The 19,882-nt window shown below is 45.4% G+C and overlaps 3 protein-coding genes across 15 annotated transcripts in view; 1 reads left to right on the top strand and 2 right to left on the bottom strand.

Moving 5' to 3' along the window:
- Positions 1–7,181: 7,181 nt before the first annotated feature.
- On the top strand, positions 7,182–12,042 carry LOC120958271 (zinc finger protein 37-like). The gene is made up of 6 exons (XM_040380954.2): positions 7,182–7,280; positions 7,387–7,797; positions 7,876–8,613; positions 10,291–11,029; positions 11,127–11,754; positions 11,826–12,042. The coding sequence occupies exons 1-5, from the start codon at positions 7,278–7,280 to the stop codon at positions 11,750–11,752; spliced, it is 2,517 nt and encodes an 838-aa protein (XP_040236888.2). The 5' UTR covers positions 7,182–7,277; the 3' UTR covers positions 11,753–11,754; positions 11,826–12,042.
- LOC120958272 (transmembrane protein 60) lies at positions 8,678–10,283 on the bottom strand. The gene has a single exon (XM_040380955.2). It carries the CDS (start codon positions 9,379–9,381, stop codon positions 8,956–8,958), a length of 426 nt encoding a protein of 141 aa, XP_040236889.1. The 5' UTR covers positions 9,382–10,283; the 3' UTR covers positions 8,678–8,955.
- A 2,357-nt stretch (positions 12,043–14,399) lies between the features above and the next one.
- The window catches only part of LOC120958269 (ryanodine receptor), a 41,811-nt gene continuing 36,328 nt past the window's right edge, over positions 14,400–19,882 (bottom strand). For all 13 annotated transcript variants that reach the window (XM_040380942.2, XM_040380951.2, XM_049608293.1 and 10 more), the window contains 2 exons: positions 16,181–19,687; positions 14,400–16,098 (listed from right to left, as the gene is read on the bottom strand). In XM_040380942.2, coding sequence (XP_040236876.2) covers positions 15,883–16,098; positions 16,181–19,687 — 3,723 coding nt within the window. In that variant the 3' untranslated portion in view covers positions 14,400–15,882. The remainder of the gene's footprint in view (positions 16,099–16,180; positions 19,688–19,882) is intronic.

Genomic DNA, 19,882 nt, shown 5'->3' with positions numbered 1-19,882 from the left:
GAAAAAAAACTTAAATACAGTAGGGTAACTGTACCAGTTTTCGGCAGGCTAGTGCAGCAGTTTCACAAAAATTGCTCACACATCAATATTTTTCATTATTTTTCTTGAAAGTGTTGTTATTCTGGTTGATAAACTATCATAGTATGATACAATATTTTTTATTTACCGGTTCAAAGCCCTTTTTCATAAATATTCGTGAAAATGCAAACATTGATTTTGCTCCTATTTTCGGCAGTTTGTTCCTATTTTCGGCAGGCTGTGTTCCTATTTTCGGCAGCGCGAATACGGGTCAGAAAATGTTTGTATCAATGTGAATATGTACAAAAAATGTTTAAAGCAATTTAACACTCTTACTTTCCTAAGATTGGTGTTAAAAAGCACTTTAATTATTAATTTTATGTTGCTTATTTTGGCCCGTTTTGACAGCCATTTTGATGCGACTTTTAAACAGAGCACAGTTTGATGGTTTTAGCGTACGGTGCGAACTGGCTTACAAATATTTATTTTTCTCTTAAGTTAGTGCATTGTTTGTCGTAAAATTGGTGATATTTGGTACAAAAAAGGTCATATTATGTGTCGACATACGCATTGTAGTGTTCTGATCAATTTTAAAAGGAATATTCAGCCATATTAAAAGTGTGTTATTGTTCCGAGTTTCGGCAGGAGCCCACAACATTGAGCTGTCAAAAATGAACATTTACTGTGTACCTATTTTCGGCAGCATTTAAAGTGAAAAATAACCTGTTTATCGTGAGTTTAAAATTCCGAACAAGTTAGAATAAATTTAATAAGCATAAAATCTTTAATATATACCACTTTTTCATTGGCTGGTATTATTGAATCCGTTCGTAGCGGCGGCGTACGTCCCGACACTCATTTTCTTAACGTACTAGATGGTTGCTACAGTTATTCACCGCGGCGTTGTAGGAGCGGGCAAAGTGTATGAATATCAGGTGGTCTCATAGCCTGTTTTTTATAGCAAAAGTTGAACGTCACTTTTTGACAACATGGGTGAAAACATTTCCCCAAACAAGCTTTCTGACGACTTGCCTTACACACAAACAATCTTAGAATCTTCGTTATTTGCACTGAAATACCTTAAAAAGCACCCAATATGTTACTGTAAGCTAAACCAAATCTGAACTAATTAAAATCCATTTTTGGATCAAAATAATGCCGTCGATGAGAACACCAATGTGTACTACGTATGTGTTGCTAAGAACAAAGCGAACGGTTCCTATGGAAATTCACTTCACCCATTCTGTTAAAAGGAGATTTTTTTGATTTCGAAATTAGTTGTCAATTTGTATGGGACGAGACCACCTGATATTCATACACTTTGGGAGCGGGCTCAAGAAATGTGTTGCCATCTCTAAAATTTCATGTGAGTGCCGTACGTTCCCGCTACGAACGGATTCAATAATACCAGCCATTGTTTTACTGTTCTGATTCTCTTAATCACAAAACCTGCCGAACGATTGGCTGGTACAGTTACCCTACCAGTTTTCGGCAGTGTACCTATTTTCGGCAGGGTAACTAAAAACGTGAAATTCTGCACAAATGCGGTAAAAAATTTCACAAAATACAATTTTGAAGTGAAAGTGTAATTATTTGATTTTCACATACGAAGTTTCACACCATTTCATTACGTATTTTCCAAAATATCAAATAAATTGTGCTTTTTTTCGGCAGCTTTGCTGTCAGCCAATCGATCGGCAGGTTTTGTGATTAAGAGAATCAGAACAGTAAAACAATGAAAAAGTGGTGTATATTAAAGATTTTATGCTTATTTAATTTATTCTAACTTGTTCGGAATTTTAAACTCACGATAAACAGGTTATTTTTTGTTGGGGAGTGCCCTCGTGTAGACGGCCTTACAGGTGCAGATGCTGCATGGGCCTCCTTCTCTCAGGTGACAGGGACTGTCACCTGGAGACGAAGCAAGCACGAAGAGGTCACTCCCCCACGAGCCGAGCCGAGAGATAGACGTGAGCGGGTCTCCGTCTAAGGATTTGTAGAATATAAGTTTCATTGTAATAGATATAAGTTTTATAATCTGAGACTGTTTATGTTTTGTTTACCGTCAAGTTAAGTTGAGAACGTAGACATAACAACTGGCGACGAGTTTTAAAGTGATCGTGTTGTTTTGTGTCCGTCAAAAGCAACATTCGGAACCCGAAGTTACGTAGTGCGCGTCGTATTTATTTATTTATTCGTGTACGTGCGTTCGCGTTAAGTGTTTTTAAAAATACCACCAAGACGAAAAAAGGCTAGAATGAACAGTCAAGGCGACCAGGAGGCGGATGAGCAGCGTAGGCAATCGCAGCAATGGTTTCAACACGCTTTGCCTCCAGGACCGGCAAATCCTGCTCCAGTGCCAGCGATGCCGCCATTTCAGATGCCAACAGCCGAGAATGGTGTACCGCCATCGCAAATTGCAGGAACGTCGGGTCATCAACCTACGCCGGGAACGTCGGATGTAATGCAAATCGTGCTGCAACTCCAAACGCAAGTGAACAAATTACTTTTAATTCATCGTGAAGGTAATGTTTCACAACCACCGCTTGTATCATCGCCAGCCCCAAACCACGAGCAAATTCTAGATTCGCTTAGTGGTCATATAAAAGAGTTTCGCTTCGACGAAGAGGAAAGGGTTACCTTCGCGAATTGGTTCTCTCGATACGAAGATTTATTCGCTAAGGACGCTTCGAAGCTCGATGATGCAGCAAAAGTGCGGCTATTAATTCGGAAGTTGGGCAGTAGCGAGTACAACAGATATGCCAGTTTTATTTTGCCAAAACATGCTCGCGATTACACGTTCGACGAAACCGTAAAGAAGCTCACAGCTCTTTTTGGCAGCAAAGAGTCCGTTTTGAGAAGACGTTATAAGTGTTTGAATACCACTAAAGCATATAGTGAGGATTATCTGTCCTTTGCTTGCCGGGTGAACAGAGCGTGTGTGGACTTTGAGGTAGGCAAAATAAGCGAAGAACAACTGAAGTGTCTCATCTTCGTGTGCGGGTTACGGAACGAAAGCGACGAAGAGATTCGTACTCGACTTCTTTCACAAATAGAAAACCGGCCGGAGGTACGCCTTGAAGATTTAACGGAAGAGTGCCAACGTGTACTAAATTTGAAAATGGATAGCGCAATGATAGAAAAAACACCCATAGAAAGTAGTACAGCACGCAGCAAGAGCATTGACAAAAGCAGAAATGAACTACAGTCAGCCAGATCGCGAGGGTTTAGCCGTGATATTTGCTGTTACAAAGTTCCACCGCATGATTTATGGGCGTAGATTCATGTTACAAACGGATCATGCTCCGCTGTTAAGAATTTTCGGTGCACGCACAGGTATACCAATTTACACAGCAAATAGGCTCCAGCGTTGGGCTTTAACGTTGCTGCTATATGATTTTAAAATTGAGTACGTGCCAACAGACAAATTTGGTAACGCTGATATATTGTCCCGACTGATAGAAGAACACGAGCACCCAGAAGAAGATTATGTTATAGCGAGCATCGAATTAGACAATGACATGAATGCTATTATAGATAACGTAACTAAAGCAATGCCGCTAACATATAGCGATGTTAGGGAAGCAACTAAAAGAGATCCTACGTTGACAAAAGTATCAAAGTACATTCAGGAAGGTTGGCCTCAGAGAAAATCAAACGACATAATATTGAGAAGCTTCCAGACACGAAGCGAAGCATTAAGCACACTTAGAGAATGCATCTTATTCGGAGAGCGATTGGTCGTTCCAGAAGCATTGCGTAGGAAATGTTTGAGACAACTACACCTTGGACACCCCGGAATACAGCGTATGAAGTCACTGGCGCGAAGCTATGTTTACTGGCCTGGTTTAGACTCGGAAATAGATGAGTTAGTGAAGTCGTGTCCACAGTGCGCAGCAGCAGCAAAATCTCCTCCACATAGTACGCCAATAGCCTGGCCCACTACGTCTGCTCCGTGGCAAAGAGTGCATGTGGATTATGCGGGACCAATCGATGGATTTTATTATCTCCTTGCAATCGATTCTTTCTCAAAGTGGCCAGAGATAGTGCAAACGACCAAAATCACGACTCAAGCAACGATTCGTATTTTACGTGGATTATTCGCAAGGCTGGGTATGCCGAATGTACTAGTTAGTGACAATGGCACTCAGTTCTCAAGTGCGGAATTTGGAGAATTCTGTACCACAAACGGGATAGAACATATTAGAACCGCTCCTTACCACCCCCAGTCGAATGGACAGGCGGAGCGATTCGTAGACTCTCTTAAGCGAGGGCTAAAAAAAATCAGCGAGGGAGGAGCATCGGTCCAAGAGTCACTGGACATCTTCTTATTGATGTATAGAAGCTCACCCAATAGGCAGTTAGAAAACGGCAAATCACCAGCGGAACTGATGCTTGGGAGAAGAATGCGTACCTGCATGGAATTGCTTCGTATACCTCCCGAGTCTGAACCAGAATCTCCCGTGCCTCAACAACGCGTTCGCTGTTTCAAACGAGGTGATTTGGTATACGCGAAGGTCTTTGCACAAAACAAATGGAAATGGAAAAAAGGTGTTATAGAAGACAGGATGGGGAAGGTCATGTACCAAGTAGTCGATGAAGAAGGAAAAATATTTCGGTCACATATTAATCAGTTAAATCCTCGTTACACTAATTCTTATACCCTTGCAAATTCTTCCAGCACATACACACCGTTTAAACGTGCCTTGGATATGAGTATCTTGATGGATGGTAACGTGGCTATAACCAGACCAGACCCGGCTCCAAATGTCTGCGCGCAACCGTCCGATTCGACACTAGCAAGCGCAGCAGCTACGTGCTCGCCAACACCGCAGGTTCCTTGTCCACCACCATCAAGAGAGATTGCCATACGTTCGGAAACATTCCCGGAAGACATGCATAGTGAGCCTGCGATGCCAGTGCAGCCTCTACGCCGTTCTTCCCGAACACGAAGATCGCCGCGTTGGATGGCTATGTACAAACCGTATTAAAGTAGGGGGGATGTTGGGGAGTGCCCTCGTGTAGACGGCCTTACAGGTGCAGATGCTGCATGGGCCTCCTTCTCTCAGGTGACAGGGACTGTCACCTGGAGACGAAGCAAGCACGAAGAGGTCACTCCCCCACGAGCCGAGCCGAGAGATAGACGTGAGCGGGTCTCCGTCTAAGGATTTGTAGAATATAAGTTTCATTGTAATAGATATAAGTTTTATAATCTGAGACTGTTTATGTTTTGTTTACCGTCAAGTTAAGTTGAGAACGTAGACATAACATTTTTCACTTTAAATGCTGCCGAAAATAGGTACACAGTAAATGTTCATTTTTGACAGCTCAATGTTGTGGGCTCCTGCCGAAACTCGGAACAATAACACACCTTGGATTTGGCTGAATACTCTTTTAAATCTTGATCAGGACACTAAAATGCGTACGTCAACACATAATAAGACCTTTCTTGTACCAAATATCACCAATTTTACGACAAACAATGCACTAACTTAAGAGAAAAATAAATATTTGTAAGCCAGTTCGCACCGTACGCTATAACCATCAAACTGTCAATGGCTGCTCTGTTTAAACGTCGCATCAAAATGGCTGTCAAAACGGGCCAAAATAAGCAACATAAAATTAATAATTAAAGTGCTTTTTAACATCAGTATTAGGAAAGTAAGAGTGTTAAATTGCTTTAAACATTTTTTTGTACATATTTACATTGATAATAACATTTTCTGACCCGTATTCGCGCTGCCGAAAATAGGAACACAGCCTGCCGAAAATAGGAACAAACTGCCGAAAATAGGAGCAAAATCAATGTTTGCATTTTCACTAGTATTTATGAAACAGGGCTTTGAACCGGCAAATAAAAAATATTGTAACATACTATGATAGTTTCCCAAGCGCCACAGATTAAGCTTAAACGACTGGAAAATTGAATATCCATAGAAAAAAAATGAAAGCTCCACAGCTTCATTGGTTTGATCAATAGATGGCGTATTAAAACTGATTATTATATTGCTATCCTTTTCTTGCAATGTGTTTCGACCAGTTTCATCTTATCATGACCTATATATAGCCTTCTAACTTTCCGAGCAAAAATCTATAATGAATGGTCGTGTGGTCAGATACGTGGGTATCAACACCAACGACCATTACTCAAATCTCACTTGCTTCAGTGCTGGTGGTTTCCGTTGGAGTTTAGTATTTAAACAAACGTATCGCCGTTCTAGTTCTAGCGATGCATAACTTCAATGCGAAACCATACAACAGTACAGAGGAAATGAGAAAGCTCTCCTCCAAGCGATGAAGCTCAACTGGTTGGGGTATCCCACCAACATAGAGCGCCACCAGCTTTTTCGCTATTTTTAGAATGCATGAGTCGTTTGCCGTCTGCTAAACGAAGTCTTTCTATATTCCGTTTAGGTAGAGTGCTTGAGTCGTTTAGAAGCCGTTTAGTGGTCGTTTAGTGGATTTGTGGCACTTGGGTATCAACCAGAATAACAACACTTTCACGAAAATAAATGAAAAATATTGATGTGTGAGCAATTTTTGTGAAACTGCTGCACTAGCCTGCCGAAAACTGGTACAGTTACCCTACAGTTACCCTATACGCTCGGTAATCCGCACTTGATTGAGTGCGGACTTTCGAATGACGTTTTGACTTGATAATATTATTTTTTTTTAATCATAGTTCACTACTTTAGATCGAACACTGTTCACCGCGTGCGGATTAAAAAGGTGCGGATTACCGAGCGTATCTGTATAATGATGAGTTATAATACGCCATCTATCGAGCAAATCAGTGAAGCTATGGAGCTTTACTTTTTTCTTCTGATTCTCATTCCAGAGCTAATTCCAATTATAGATGCTATTATGATATCGATTCCGGAGCTAATTCTGATTCCGGAGCAGATTCCGAATAATGCTGTCGTTTAGTTTAATCTGTGTACATCCGAAAATACGGTTATAATCATACTATTTTCTGTTATCTCGTAATCAAATAGACATCTTCTCGAGATGGTTCTGATTTTTCTATTCTAATAAATAAAACTCGGTTTTTGTTTTTATTTGCAAAAATTAAATAATTCCTATTTTCACCGTTCGTGATCTCGACCCATAGTGTAAAATTTCAACGTTCGTAAACAATCCACGTGTGAAATATTTCACAGAACCATGTGCTGTCAAACCCGCGGCCGCAGAAACGTCAAAAAGACCAATCTTTGTCAAACACACATTTGCCGAACGTAAACAAACTACTGCTGCTCAAGATGGTAAGGAGAAATAATCTAATATCTGTAACATTTTTTCATCTATCGAGAACGTATTGCGTTCAATTAAATGCTGAATTTTAAACGCTACAATTGACTTTCGTTTTAGAGTACGGAAGACGCAGCTCCCGATCCCGTCCCGGTCGACGAAGATGCACAGCTCTATCCGTACTGCTATCTGTGCCACTTCCCAGCCCTTCAGGATGGTTTTTACCATCTGTTTGCCGAGCCGGACGAGTCCCTATCGCGGGCAAAGATTCTGGGCGACATCCTAGACATCGAGCTAACGCCGGAACTGTGCCATTCCCAGATCATTTGTGTGAACTGTAATATGGAATGCCTCGAGTATCATTCGCTCGTTCAGCGCATGGAAGCCATACGGACAAAGCTAACGATGACCTACAATCAAACCGTAATGAAGCTTACCGGCCTGACGGAAAAGGATCTGAAAGAGGGCCTCGTGGCAGTAGAAGACGGTGGCAACTTGGAAAATGATCTCCAAACTTTCAACAAGGACTTTGTAAGTAATTGCTGTGGTGGTAGGAGCGAATTTAAACAAAGCTGAATTATCTTTTTATTCTTTTTGTGTAATTTCCAGCTTTCGATGGAAGATATGTTTGGCGATATGGAAGCGCTGAACCCGGATGACATACACCTTAATTCATCCAGCGAGCAGCTTGATAGTGAGCTGCCCAAATTGGGTATCGAGTGGGAAACGATAACAGAATCAAATGAAGGAAGTATGCCATCCATTTCTCTAATACGTCCCACAGCTGCGCTGGGAGAAGAAACTCCCCATCCGGTTGGGCATATTAAGGAAGAATTGTTTACACCTCCTTCGGAAGAAAGTGAGCAGCTGCAGCCGATCGATTCGGCACTGATGGAGGAAAACGCTCCAGAAGCGTCACTTATTGGGAAGCTAGAGCAAGCCACCTCAAAGTTGCTGCCAATTGATACTGACGACACGCAAACCGTTGGTCAGGAACTGTCCGAAGAGGAAACGCTGCACCGGTTTATGCTAGAATCGAACGAAACAATCGTTGAAGTAGCTGGTGAAGATGGCACATCGATTTACTGCGTTTATAATGACGTCATAGAAACGCTCAGTGATACGGAAGAACAGTCTGAGACGGTAACGAAGGCGCTGGAAAGTGTCAATGCTGGAAATTTGTTAGAGTATGATGATGTGATTATTGATAGTGCATCGCAGATCAGCGCACACGAGGCGTATGAGATTGGGGAATCAACGTCATCCCCCTCGCTGATGTTGGAAAACGCGAATGTGACCAGATCGCGTTCACCGTCACCATCTCAGCAGGAGGAACCTTTACAACCGGTGAGTCGCTTTTAACTACATTTTATACACCATTTTACGTTCTTTAACATCATGGAATGGAAAGTTTGTTTTAAAGAGTAATTTATTACATTATGAGATTGGTTTCTAACAGTACAAACGCATTAGTACAATTTTCTTAAGTTTAAAAAAGCGTTACAATAGTGAAACGGTACAATATACAGCTATTTTTGTTGAAGTCTTGCTACCGACACGGTTCGGTTGTTTTTTTTTCGCGTTTCCTCTACTTCTTTACGGAAAGGATTCGCCATCGCCATCCTGCTACTGCTGTTGTTACTCCGTAGCGCTTGGTTCGATTTCGCATACGCGAAGTTTCAAATACCCTCAGGAGGATACGCCCGCCGACTGGCGGTTGCTGCGGTTCGAGCCGATCGAGCGCGGTTTCGGTTGCAGGTGCGTTCCAACGAAAACGATCAGCAGTGCTAGCAACATCCAGATCGGAATCATCATCACGTACATCGGTATCGATTTGTACTCGAGCTTCAGGCAGATAGTGATTTGGGAGAAAATTTTCAACACTATCCCAACCACGTAGTACTTGTAGTGGTGCAGTGAGATGAGCCGATTTGCGTGCTGCCTTTGCACGATTTCGATCACGGCCCACGCCACCAGTATCACGTCGTACAGCCATAGCGGTATGAAGACGAGGAACCAGTTCCAGTAGATTCGGTTTTCGAGCCGCAGACAGAGCACCACCAGAAACACTAGCAGAATGAACCAGGTGAAGAGCGCGCGCTGTACGAAACCCATTCGGGGAGATTAGGCGTTTCACGCAATGGTTGGCACGAATTGGTGTGAGTTGGTATTCCGGAGCGGAAGCAGCGATCGTGCTAATTGCTTCGTGAAGGAAAAACAGTGAATTGTTTTGTTTATATCGCTAGCGGCAGCTGTCAACTAGCGAAGCGGTGGCTGTCAAGGAAATGTATGTTTTCAAGATGAATTATTTCATCGACTTCTCTTTTGTGTTAAATGTTTCACATTGAAAAGGGAAACAGATAAAGAAACCGTCAAAATGATGGATTTGAATTTATGGTCCGAGTTTTAAACATTAAATACGTTAATTGCGTTACACTTTTTCCACACGATGGCTTTTTTGCGAAATCGAACGTTAGACTTCATATAAAAATATTACCAAGCAATTATTTTTTACATAAAGTTACGCAGGCGAAATCCGCAAAATCTGTCGCGTACGTAGGTCGTTCGTTCTTTAGAATGAACTGAATGAATCGTACGGTTCTGGTTCTTTGGGCACACCTCTATTCAAGACATCTACTGTTCCGGCCACGTTTGTCGTTAGCAAATCATATCTAAAACATGATTGGACAATAGTGATGCGCGTTCGGAAGCGAAGTCAGTAGGTTCATTCCGTTCCTCAAATGTAAGGATAGGAAATAGGGTTTTTATTTGATTTTTAAAATTCTGATCCTAGTAGGTTTGCCAGGACGGTAGGTTCAGTCGGAACGGTAGATTATCGAAATGTTCCAAATCCATCCTATCTTTGTATTCGAACCTCGTGAACCTACCAATTCCATTCCGTTATTTTCTGTTTTTTTTTTTTAATTTCCAATCACTATTGGTCGGAATAATATACCAGAGAACAGAGAATATACCAAACTTACCAACGCCAAACAATCTTAACAATATTTCACTTCCCTACAGTTTTACGTTAAAGTTGGAACCGACTACTACTGTACCGTTTGCTCTACGGACGATCCGGTTAAGGCGGACTGTCTGAAAAGCATGGCGCACCACTTGGCCGAAGAGCATGGTCAACAAACGCACCTGTGCGAGTTGTGTGATGTCATATTTTTCCAGAAACCATCTTACGTCGCCCATTTAGCCGAACACAGCGCCTCCGACGATCAGGACATGGAACGCGGCGTCTCATTAAGCTGCAACGTGTGCAGCGAAACGTTCACCAGCAAGCGCGCCCTTGAGCTGCACCGTAAAATGCACCCGCGAACGTCGCACGTCACGAACATGATCTGGAGCTGCGAGGTTTGCAACAAGAAGTATACCTCGAAAGCGTTCTACGATGTACACATGAACAAGCACGCCGGGCTGCGACCGTACAAGTGTGACCTGTGTGCGAAAGACTTCTCCTCCAAGTATGCGCTAGCGGTGCACCAGAAAACGCACAACGAGCGTCCCCGCACCTTCGTGTGCAACGAGTGCGGCAATTCGTTCTACAGCCGGCACAATCTGGTACAGCACGAGCGGACGCATCGGGCGGTGCGCGAGTACGAGTGTGCCGTGTGCCGGAAGAAGTTCTTCACGCAGCACAATTTAAACGTGCACATGGTGATACACAGTGCGGATAAGGCGTTCGCTTGCCGGGAGTGTGGCAAAAAGTTTGCGCGCAAGGCGGAGCTGCTAGACCACGAGCGTATTCACACAGGTAAGAAAGAAGGGAAGGTTGGAGGGAAACGTGGACGATTTTGTAAAGCAAATAATCTTAATTCTTTTGCTCGTATCGCCTATTCTTTTTGCGGCAGGTGAAAAACCGTTTGCGTGCGATATGTGCGATGCAAGCTTTGCGCAACGGTCAAATCTTCATTCGCACCGGCGGATGACGCATTTGAATGACAAACGGTTTAAGTGCGATCGATGTGATGCGGCCTTTAAACGGCGCCGATTGCTCACCTACCACATCAGGGCGATGCACACTGGTGAGCGACCGTACAAGTGTGATCTCTGCCACGCGACCTTCGTCTATCCGGAACACTTTCAAAAGCATAAGCGAATCCATACCGGCATCAAACCGTACGCCTGCGAGGTGTGCCATCGGACGTTCACCAGTCAGGACAATCGCAATGCGCACCGGTACGTGCACAGTGACAAGAAACCGTTCGAGTGTGTCACGTGCGGTGCCGGTTTTATGCGCAAATCGCATCTGTACACGCACATGCAGGAGGTGGGCCATCTGAGTGATACGATCGTGGTGAACCAGCCGCGCATTAGCGCCAACCGTACGCTGGAGTTTGAGACGGACACGTACGTGACCGATGGTACGGGTGAGGGCGAGCAGGGCCAGGAGATGGAGGGTTCGGATGAGGAGAACGTACAGTTAACGTACATTTGTGACGATGATAATGTGGACGGTGAGTTGGAAGCGGAATAGAGGTAAGTGTGATAGCAGTTCGGTTTGTTGAAATGGAAAGGATTATTCATTTGCGTTTCCGTTACATTTGCAGCACTGCCTTCAGTATTGGAGGGAAAACTAGCTGAACGAACGCTATAGTTCCGTACGCTTTTGGACAAAAGCATTATACTGCATCCAAAAGCAAGCTGGTCTCTTGGTCGTTTTAGTCAGAAGAATAATCTGTACATGTTTTTAGTGTATGGTAGTAGATAAGACTTAACAAACAAATAAAGCTTTGTGTAGAACAGATGGTTCTTTTTTTAGTAAAATTGTTTCACTACTGTGCATTGCTAGTTTTAAAATGATCCTGATCTCATTTCGGTTTTGAAACTGATCCTCAATTTATGCTAGATCTAGAACTGATGTTGAATCGATAACAATCCTGGAACTGATCCTGAACCCACAACTAAAGCTGGAGTCTGGGAACTAAAGCTGGAGTCTGGGGACTAAAGCTGGAATTTATTTAAATCCACATCAAACTAAAAACTGATCCAGAAAATCTATTGGTCGTGGAACTAGCCCTTTTTTTATTCCGCACCAAGAACTGTACTTTGAGCTGTCTTAGTCATGGAACGGTTAGTAAATTTTTCCCTTTGCAAATTTGACCCGATATAGTATTTATTCCGATTGAGTAGCTGATTCTGCTTTCGTAATGGTCGACGAAACATACCCGCCTGCAGAATTTCGGAATTTTTAGCAGGGATGTGTAGTTTAGAAAATTAGATGCATTTGTATAGTGATGGTGATGAAGATAGAGATGTATAGGTAGCGAAAGTAAGTGAGAGAGTTGAATCCAGCAAATGAATGTAGGGAATCAACATACATACAGCACGTGGTGCAGTGACGACTAGAGATGGGTTCTGCGGATCGCACCCACGGTTCCGCTCCGGTTCCGGCAAGTATGATACCGATTCCGATTGCAGAGAGAAGGAATCGCTAGTTCGACCGGAATCGTCCGGAATCGTCCGGAATCGTCGGAATCGTCGGAATCGTCGGAATCGTCCGGAATCGTCCGGAATCGTCTGAAATCGTCTGGAATCGTGCGGAATCGTCGTAATCGTCAGGAATCGTCGGAACAGTCGGAATTGACCGGAATTGGCTGGAATCGCCCGGAATCAACCGGAATCGTCCGGAATCGTGCGGAATCGTAGTCAATCGATAGTAGTGAATAGTAGAGCCGATTCCGGTCGATTCCGACTGTTCCGACGATTCCAGACGATTCAAGTTCACGTTCCGGCCGCCGCGCATATGCCAATGCTGTCTGTCGTACATTTAAGCCAGGAATGTCGCGCACTGAGTTCCTCAATATCGTTCGATATGGACGCTAGCATCTTGTGTTACTGTTTGTATCTATTTGTATTAGGTTATGCACTGAATAAATGACGTGAAATGAAACGGAATTCCGACGATTCCAGACGATTCCGGGCGATTCTGGGCGATTCCGGACGATTCCGGGCGATTCCGGGCGATTCCGGGCGATTCCGGGCGATTCCGGGCGATTCCGGGCGATTCCGAGCGATTCCGGGCGATTCCGGGTGATTCCGACGATTCCAGACGATTCCAGACGATTCCGGGCGGTTCCGGCTTGTTGGATTGAACCTACCCTTCGGAACTGGGTCCGAAATTTGTTGGAATCGTCCGGACCCAGTTCCGCTTTTTTGTGCGTTTTGCCCAACTCTAGTGACGACTCCATAACATGCCCGTCATGGGTTCAAGCCTAGAATGGACCGTCTCCCCGTAGCAAGGATTGACTATCCGGCTGCGTGGTATTGAATAAAGTCTCGAAAGTTTGTATAGGACGGTATGTCTGCGTTGGACGTTACGCCAAATCGAAGAAGAAGAAGACAGGGTTCCCTATGATTTATGGGGATGGTTTCCGTAATTTCTAGGGCTCGTCTCTCAAATTATTCATCATTTCATCATGGAAATCTCTCGATTGGAAATCCCTACAATTGATTGAAAAAATCTTAAAAATGCCAAATAAATCGTGGAAATGGTTCAAAAACTATGGGAAACATCCATAAAATTTCGGGAAGCAAACAAAAAACCTTGGAAAAGCTTATAAATCGCTTAACTAATTACTATATTTTTTATGTTTATATTTTTTATATTTAATTCACAATGGTTTAGGGAGTTAAATTTCAAAAAGAGTGAGTCCTTCTTTGGGATACAGAGAGAGAGAGCGACAGATTGAGTTGAATCCGAAAAGGGCAAAGCTGTCCAATAAGACATAATTCTTGTCAGTCAGTCATCAGATGTCAGACAGCGTAGTGCCATATAAATCTATACGTTCGCTCGAGTCTGATGTCTTGTTCGATACCCAGAGCGTAGCCCCAGATTTGAATTCGATAAAGAGTGAGTCATTAGTCAAAACTTAGAGCGAATCATTCATCAGGGCATAGGGTGGGTGGGTGAGTTGAATCGCAAAAGAGTTATGAAATGATTTGTTTAGTGCTTTGTTTTTCCATGATTCTGTAAAGACTGAGTTAGACATTCAAATTCTACTACTTCTACGGAACAGAGTGAGTATTCTCATCTTCTTGTTACTTACCTCCATCTTATTGATTAAATCGTTTCATCTATTCATTTCTTTTATCATAGTCCATCACGAACACGAACCGTGCGATAGATTTCAATAATTGAATTTTATTTACTTAAAAATTCTCATAAGTTAACTAGAATCTTTCTTTTGTTTTATTTAAAATGTAGATAACTACTATTTACTAGTTGTCAGTGTGTACGATTGATTTGTTTGGTATTTTCCGTTGCTTCCTTCTCCCCGGTCGGTCGATCGGTTTCGGTTCAAATTTTTAAGCGTGTGTTTGCTCAATCATACCAAGTAAAACTAACTCCTAAGTAAGTCCCCACCCCCAGCAGCGGGATGCATAGTTCGAGCTCGGGACCATAGCATAACATATCGTAATAACAACAATCGTTTGAACATGTAAATAGCAAAATCAATATGAAGGCAGCATTGGCAGAATAGGCATTGGTGCGTAAAAAAGCAGTTCAATTTAAAAAAAAAACTATAAACTATAACTTGTGTCTTCTCTTTCGTTAGCGTTTCACTAGCAAAATGGTACAAAAGTGCTGTTCGAAAAGTGTTTTACGCTATGACAGGGTTGCTCAATAACTCAACGAAAGAACGAAGTTTTTTTTGTGGGTATCAAATCATTACATTCTAAACCAAATCTAACGAACAATAAGGGACTAATGGGGGCCGGCATAGTGGGGCGGGTGTATCGTTCGATTCACTGTCGAATGTCGTGTCGGAGTGGCTTGGGCAGCCGGAGATCACGACACGTGGTTTTGCACTCAAAAATTGAGCCGCTTACGCACAAACCACCTGTGCACTAAGAGTAAGAACGCGCTACTTTGCGGTTCTGAAATAATTTCTTCGAAATCGATCGATTCAATACCAAATCCCTAATGGTGGTGTACGTCTTTTTGTTGTTGGACACTTTTTTTTGTGTTGCTTCTATCGAGCACAACCAGAACGGGCTAAATGGGAGAAAGCGTCCTGGTTGTGAATGTGAATAAAATCGACCCAAGAGAGGTGTGTGAAGATAGGCTGCAGAGAGCTCTCGATCTTGATATGCAAAGGATTTTGGAACAAATGTGTGGTGTGTGATGTGCGATTGTAATGAAAAGCTTTGTGTCTTTGTAATGTGATTGCCTTTCGAGGAGGGAACCTTTTTTCTAAAGGAACCGGTCAATTCTGCTTCCAAATCCCCATCACTATAGAGGGACACAAAGGAGGAGTGGTAGACGGGTCGTATAAGATCGTAACTCTTGCTAGTAGGACAAACACTGGCTGTAGAAGATGTAAGTTGGCTTAGATAAAGGGAGCAAAAATCTACATAAAAATCTTTACAATAACCGTACACATTCGTGCGGCTGTCTAGCTACTTCTACCCGCCCGAATATGTTCGATCAGAGCAGCAGGTGTTGCCTATTGTTTTGTATGATTGTTCGGTTGTTCTTTGGTTATGTTGGGTGTTTGTTTTTTTGTGGTTTGTGGTTTGGTCACCGCACGCCACTTAGAAAGGTTAGGTCACATCGACAGTGGTTGGTAGTGGGATCGTCGCTGGTGGCCCGTGCAGCAGATTTTAGCTACCGCCACCACCCAGCTCATCTTCGTACTGCTTTCTGAAGCAGTCACCGACGGGGAAGAAGTCCCAGCATCGCTGCTGATACATGTTCCACACGTACGTCTCCTGACCGGTGTACTCCGTGTCCGGTTTGTTGATTAAATGCATCAGGAAGAACATGTAGTTGGCGAGATTGTGCTCCTGGGCGACGTGCGTATCGAACCCGTGAGGTACCTGTGTTGGAAAGGGTAGTAGTGATAGGAATTACATTGTAACCTCGGAAATCGGTCCTACGATCAACGAAACGCAAACGTACCTTATCAAAGTAGTCCTTGCCTATGCCACAGATGAAGCAGTTGGACTCCATATCCTCCTTGACCGATTCGAGCTGATCACGAAGCTCACCGAACGCATCGATGATCAAACCCTGGATGATGGCCAGCAGGATAACGATGACGAAGAAGAAGAACGTGATGTCGAACAGGATACGGTACACCTCGTACTCGTCGCCGTCCGGATCGCCGATCTCGTCACCGATACCACCACCCGCCCGCACACCCTTGTACAGATGGAACACGAAGCAGGTCGCCATATCGTGACACTTGCGGTCGCCCTCCTCTCCGTCGTCATCCTCCTGCACGTAGAACTTGCGGAAGAAGTTAAACGCGATAACTGTGTAGATGTACACGATGATCGTGAGCAGCATTACGGTCAGCACCAGCTGCTTGCCGTTGTGCGTTACCGACTGCAGAATGGTACGCAGCGTCTTGAAGCCGACCGCCACATCGAGCAGATGGGCGGCGAAGAAGAACTGGTTGAAGTTGCCCATCACCGAGAACGAGAAGTACCAGAGCGAGTACAGGAACGAGTTGTCCGTGATCGTCACGCCCGCCTTCCAGATCTGGTAGCGCCAGTCGATGTTCGTAATGAAGTGGAAGAAGCCACCGCCCTCGTTCGCTTCCTGTGCCGCAAACGCCGTCTTTTCCATGCCGAGCAGGTTCGAGATCGAGTCGAAGTCGTACGTTTCGCTATACTTCTGGCGGACCTTCTTCTTTACGAACTTGTCCCAGTAGTTAACCGGGAACGTTTTGGCGGATATCACCAGCTTGTCCCAGTGCGATTTGATGTCGTCGTCCTCCGGCTGCTCGGCAATGAACAGTCCGTCAAACTCGAGCCGACGAGCGATTTCCTTCTCGCGTTTGAAGATGGCCAGCGGTACCTTCAGATGGTAGTAAGCAATCAGCATGCAGAGCGACACCAGACTGTGCAGGATGGCAGCGATACGCAGCACGTGCTCCATGTAGAAGAAGTCCTCATCTACATGCACCTTCTCCGGTGGGTCTTCTTCTTCGCCTTCGCCATCGCCGCTTCCACCTTCACCGCCGCCCGAGCCCGTTTCCAAAATGCCAAGTCCCGATCCCAGGCCCGATCCTAGTCCCATCAGACTTTCGCCTGAACCGCCCTCACCGTCCTCGTCGTCGCCGAGCGTCGTCACCTTGTAGAACAGCAGCATAAAGTTGATGCAGAACGCCAGCACCAGCGCCACGTACTTCAGGTTGTAGAAGTTACGCGCCAGATAGCTGACGCACTTCTTCGTGTATTTGGAGAAATCGATCTGGTGGACGGCCGCGGGTTCCTTCGTTTCGGTTGAAGCCTTCTTCGATTCCGCCTCAATGCTGGCGAGCGTAGCTTCCTGTGCCTTTTGCGCTTCCGTGCGTTCCTGGGCGGCACGCTTGGCGGCTTCACCGCCGAGCAGATCGACCAGCGTCATCTGTTCGCCCGGTGGTACACCTTCGCCCGTCAGCTCGGCCGCTCCATCCTCGGGGCTGGACTCACCCGTTTCCTCGATCGAGGACGACGGGCTGAGGGCGGGCGACTCGTGCGGTGCCATGCGGTACTGTCCATTCTCTTCCTTGCTGATGTCCAAACCGAACGCCTGCACCGTACCTGGCGGCTCCTCCAGCGGTAGTGGTGGCAGTGCACGCAGGGATGGTTCCGCCTCCGGGATCGGTTCTTCCTCCTCCTGGGCCGGGCCGCGCATGAGCGACATCAGGATGTTCACCAAGTATTTAATCACAACCGACACGCCAAAGCCAGAGTAGTAGAACGCGTAGAAGATCATCTTGAAGAATCCGACTATAATCTCGGGGAATGATTTCGACTGCAGTACGGTAATCTGGTGCTTGATGTTGGACGGGCTGATCATGTACATCGAGTATGACAGACCGTCCTTGACGGCCTGGATGGTGCGCTTGATCGGATCGCGGGCGGCACGCTCCTCCTCCTCCTCGCTGATGTACGTGAACGCCTGATCACGGCGCACGGTGCCACCGTCGTCATCGCTCGCCATCAGTCCGGAGGCGTGCGTCATTTCAAAGATGGCATCCTCGCAGAAGTTGACGAACGCTTCCAGCTTCTCCTTATCGCCACCTTCCGTGACGATCGAGTAGAAGAAGGCACGCTTCGATTCCTTGATCTGCGGCTTCTCCCACTGTTCGATGTTCGCTTCCTTGATTTCGAAGTACACGCGCTCGATGCGCTTGGACGAGCCCATAATTTCGATACGGCCCAAGAACGACTCGAAGTAGTTCAGCACGGAACCGGCCGTCTCGAGGAACCGGGCCAACCGCGGTTCGTTCGGCATGTGCTCGGACAGGTTCGTCAGCAGGACGGCCAGATTGAAACCAATCTCCTTGGCCGGCTCGTGGAACCGATCGACAAAACCGATGTAGTCGATCTTTCCGTCATGGTTGGTCTCGCAGCAAGCGAGCAGGAAGTCGATCTCCTCCGGCGTGTAGCTCTTCTGCTGTTCCATCTTTTCGCGGAAATCTTTCGGCATAATCCAACCGTCCCCGTTGCTATCAATCTCCATGAAGCTTGGCGTGGAGGTCAGATCCTTCAGCTTCAGGAACATGTCGAAGTACTTCAGAATCAGCTCGACGTTCGAGGCCGACTCGACCAGCGTGTCCACCATCTGCTTACCGATCGTACCGTTTACCACGTTACCCTCAAGCATGGAGAGCATCATGGTGATCATGTCCTTCTGCAGATTGAGCAGCTCCTTCAGCAGATCCACCTGGCTAGAGTGTTTCGACAGTTTGTCCTGCATGTGGGAGAACAGGAAGAGGAAACCACCGACCGCATCCCAAAGACGCGAGTGGGCCAGCGCCTGCTGGTTCTGCGTACACGGACCCTGGATGACTTCAGTGAGCGTGTTGAAGACCTGGCTAGCGACACCGATTGCCTTGAAGAAGTTCGCCTTGCCGGCCGGGTCGATCAGTTCCTTGCTGGAGTAGTGCCAGTAAAAGTCCATGATCGATTCCTGCAGTCGCAGCAGATAATCGACCGTGCAGATGACCACGTTAACCGTGGTCGTGTTACCGGCCTGCGTACGCAGATAGTTCTGCCAGTCGAGGTTGTGACCCTCACAGGTCAGCTGAATGAAGCGGAACAGTGCGCACGTAAATTCGGCATCGTGCATGTTCTTCTCACCGGCTGCGCCGTCCGAACCGACGCCAAGACCTTCCGCCTTGGTGTTACGCTCGAACGCATCTAAATCTAGCACGCTGCAGGAGTTCATCAAACCGGCAATCGAGGTAAAGAATCCGACATCCTTCTTTTCCTTCAGATGGTTCAACATTCCCATCTGGATATCGATGTTACCACCCCGCAGCACGGCAATTCCGAGCTCGAGCGTACGCATCACCATCTCGGACGGGACGCCCTTCGAGGCGGAAATGTGCAGCAGCACCATCTCCGCGACGCCACGGTTGGCCAGACGTGCCTGGTGGAACAGGAGCTTCTGCTTTTCCATTTCTTGTTCCTGTGGGGTGTGAAATATGATTGGTTAATCAGGAGGAGTGGGACGCATTGGTTTTGCTTATCTACAAAGAACTAGTAAGGGTCTACAAGACCTACCATTAGCTTTTCCATAGTCTATGAACGCGTTAGCATAGGTTAAAGGCGGCAATGTTTGGGTTAGTTTAAGATCACACGCAATCTTCAGATTTAGCAATCA

Source organism: Anopheles coluzzii, chromosome 3 (assembly GCF_943734685.1).
Source record: "Anopheles coluzzii chromosome 3, AcolN3, whole genome shotgun sequence".
In the NCBI taxonomy this organism is placed as follows: Eukaryota; Metazoa; Arthropoda; class Insecta; order Diptera; family Culicidae; genus Anopheles; species Anopheles coluzzii.
Note: the sequence above shows the minus strand (reverse complement) of the source record. Positions and strands in the feature narration are given on the sequence as shown.

What these genes read in the sequence shown, in the direction of transcription:
- LOC120958271 (XM_040380954.2), top strand. An exon ending in AAACTTTCAACAAGGACTTT is followed by an intron (nt 7,798 to 7,875) that starts GTAAGTAATTGC and finishes TGTAATTTCCAG; the next exon opens with CTTTCGATGGAAGATATGTT. An exon ending in AGGAGGAACCTTTACAACCG is followed by an intron (nt 8,614 to 10,290) that starts GTGAGTCGCTTT and finishes ACTTCCCTACAG; the next exon opens with TTTTACGTTAAAGTTGGAAC.
- LOC120958272 (XM_040380955.2), bottom strand. Translation starts at nt 9,381, where the DNA reads ATGGGTTTCGTACAGCGCGCGCTCTTCACCTGGTTCATTCTGCTAGTG.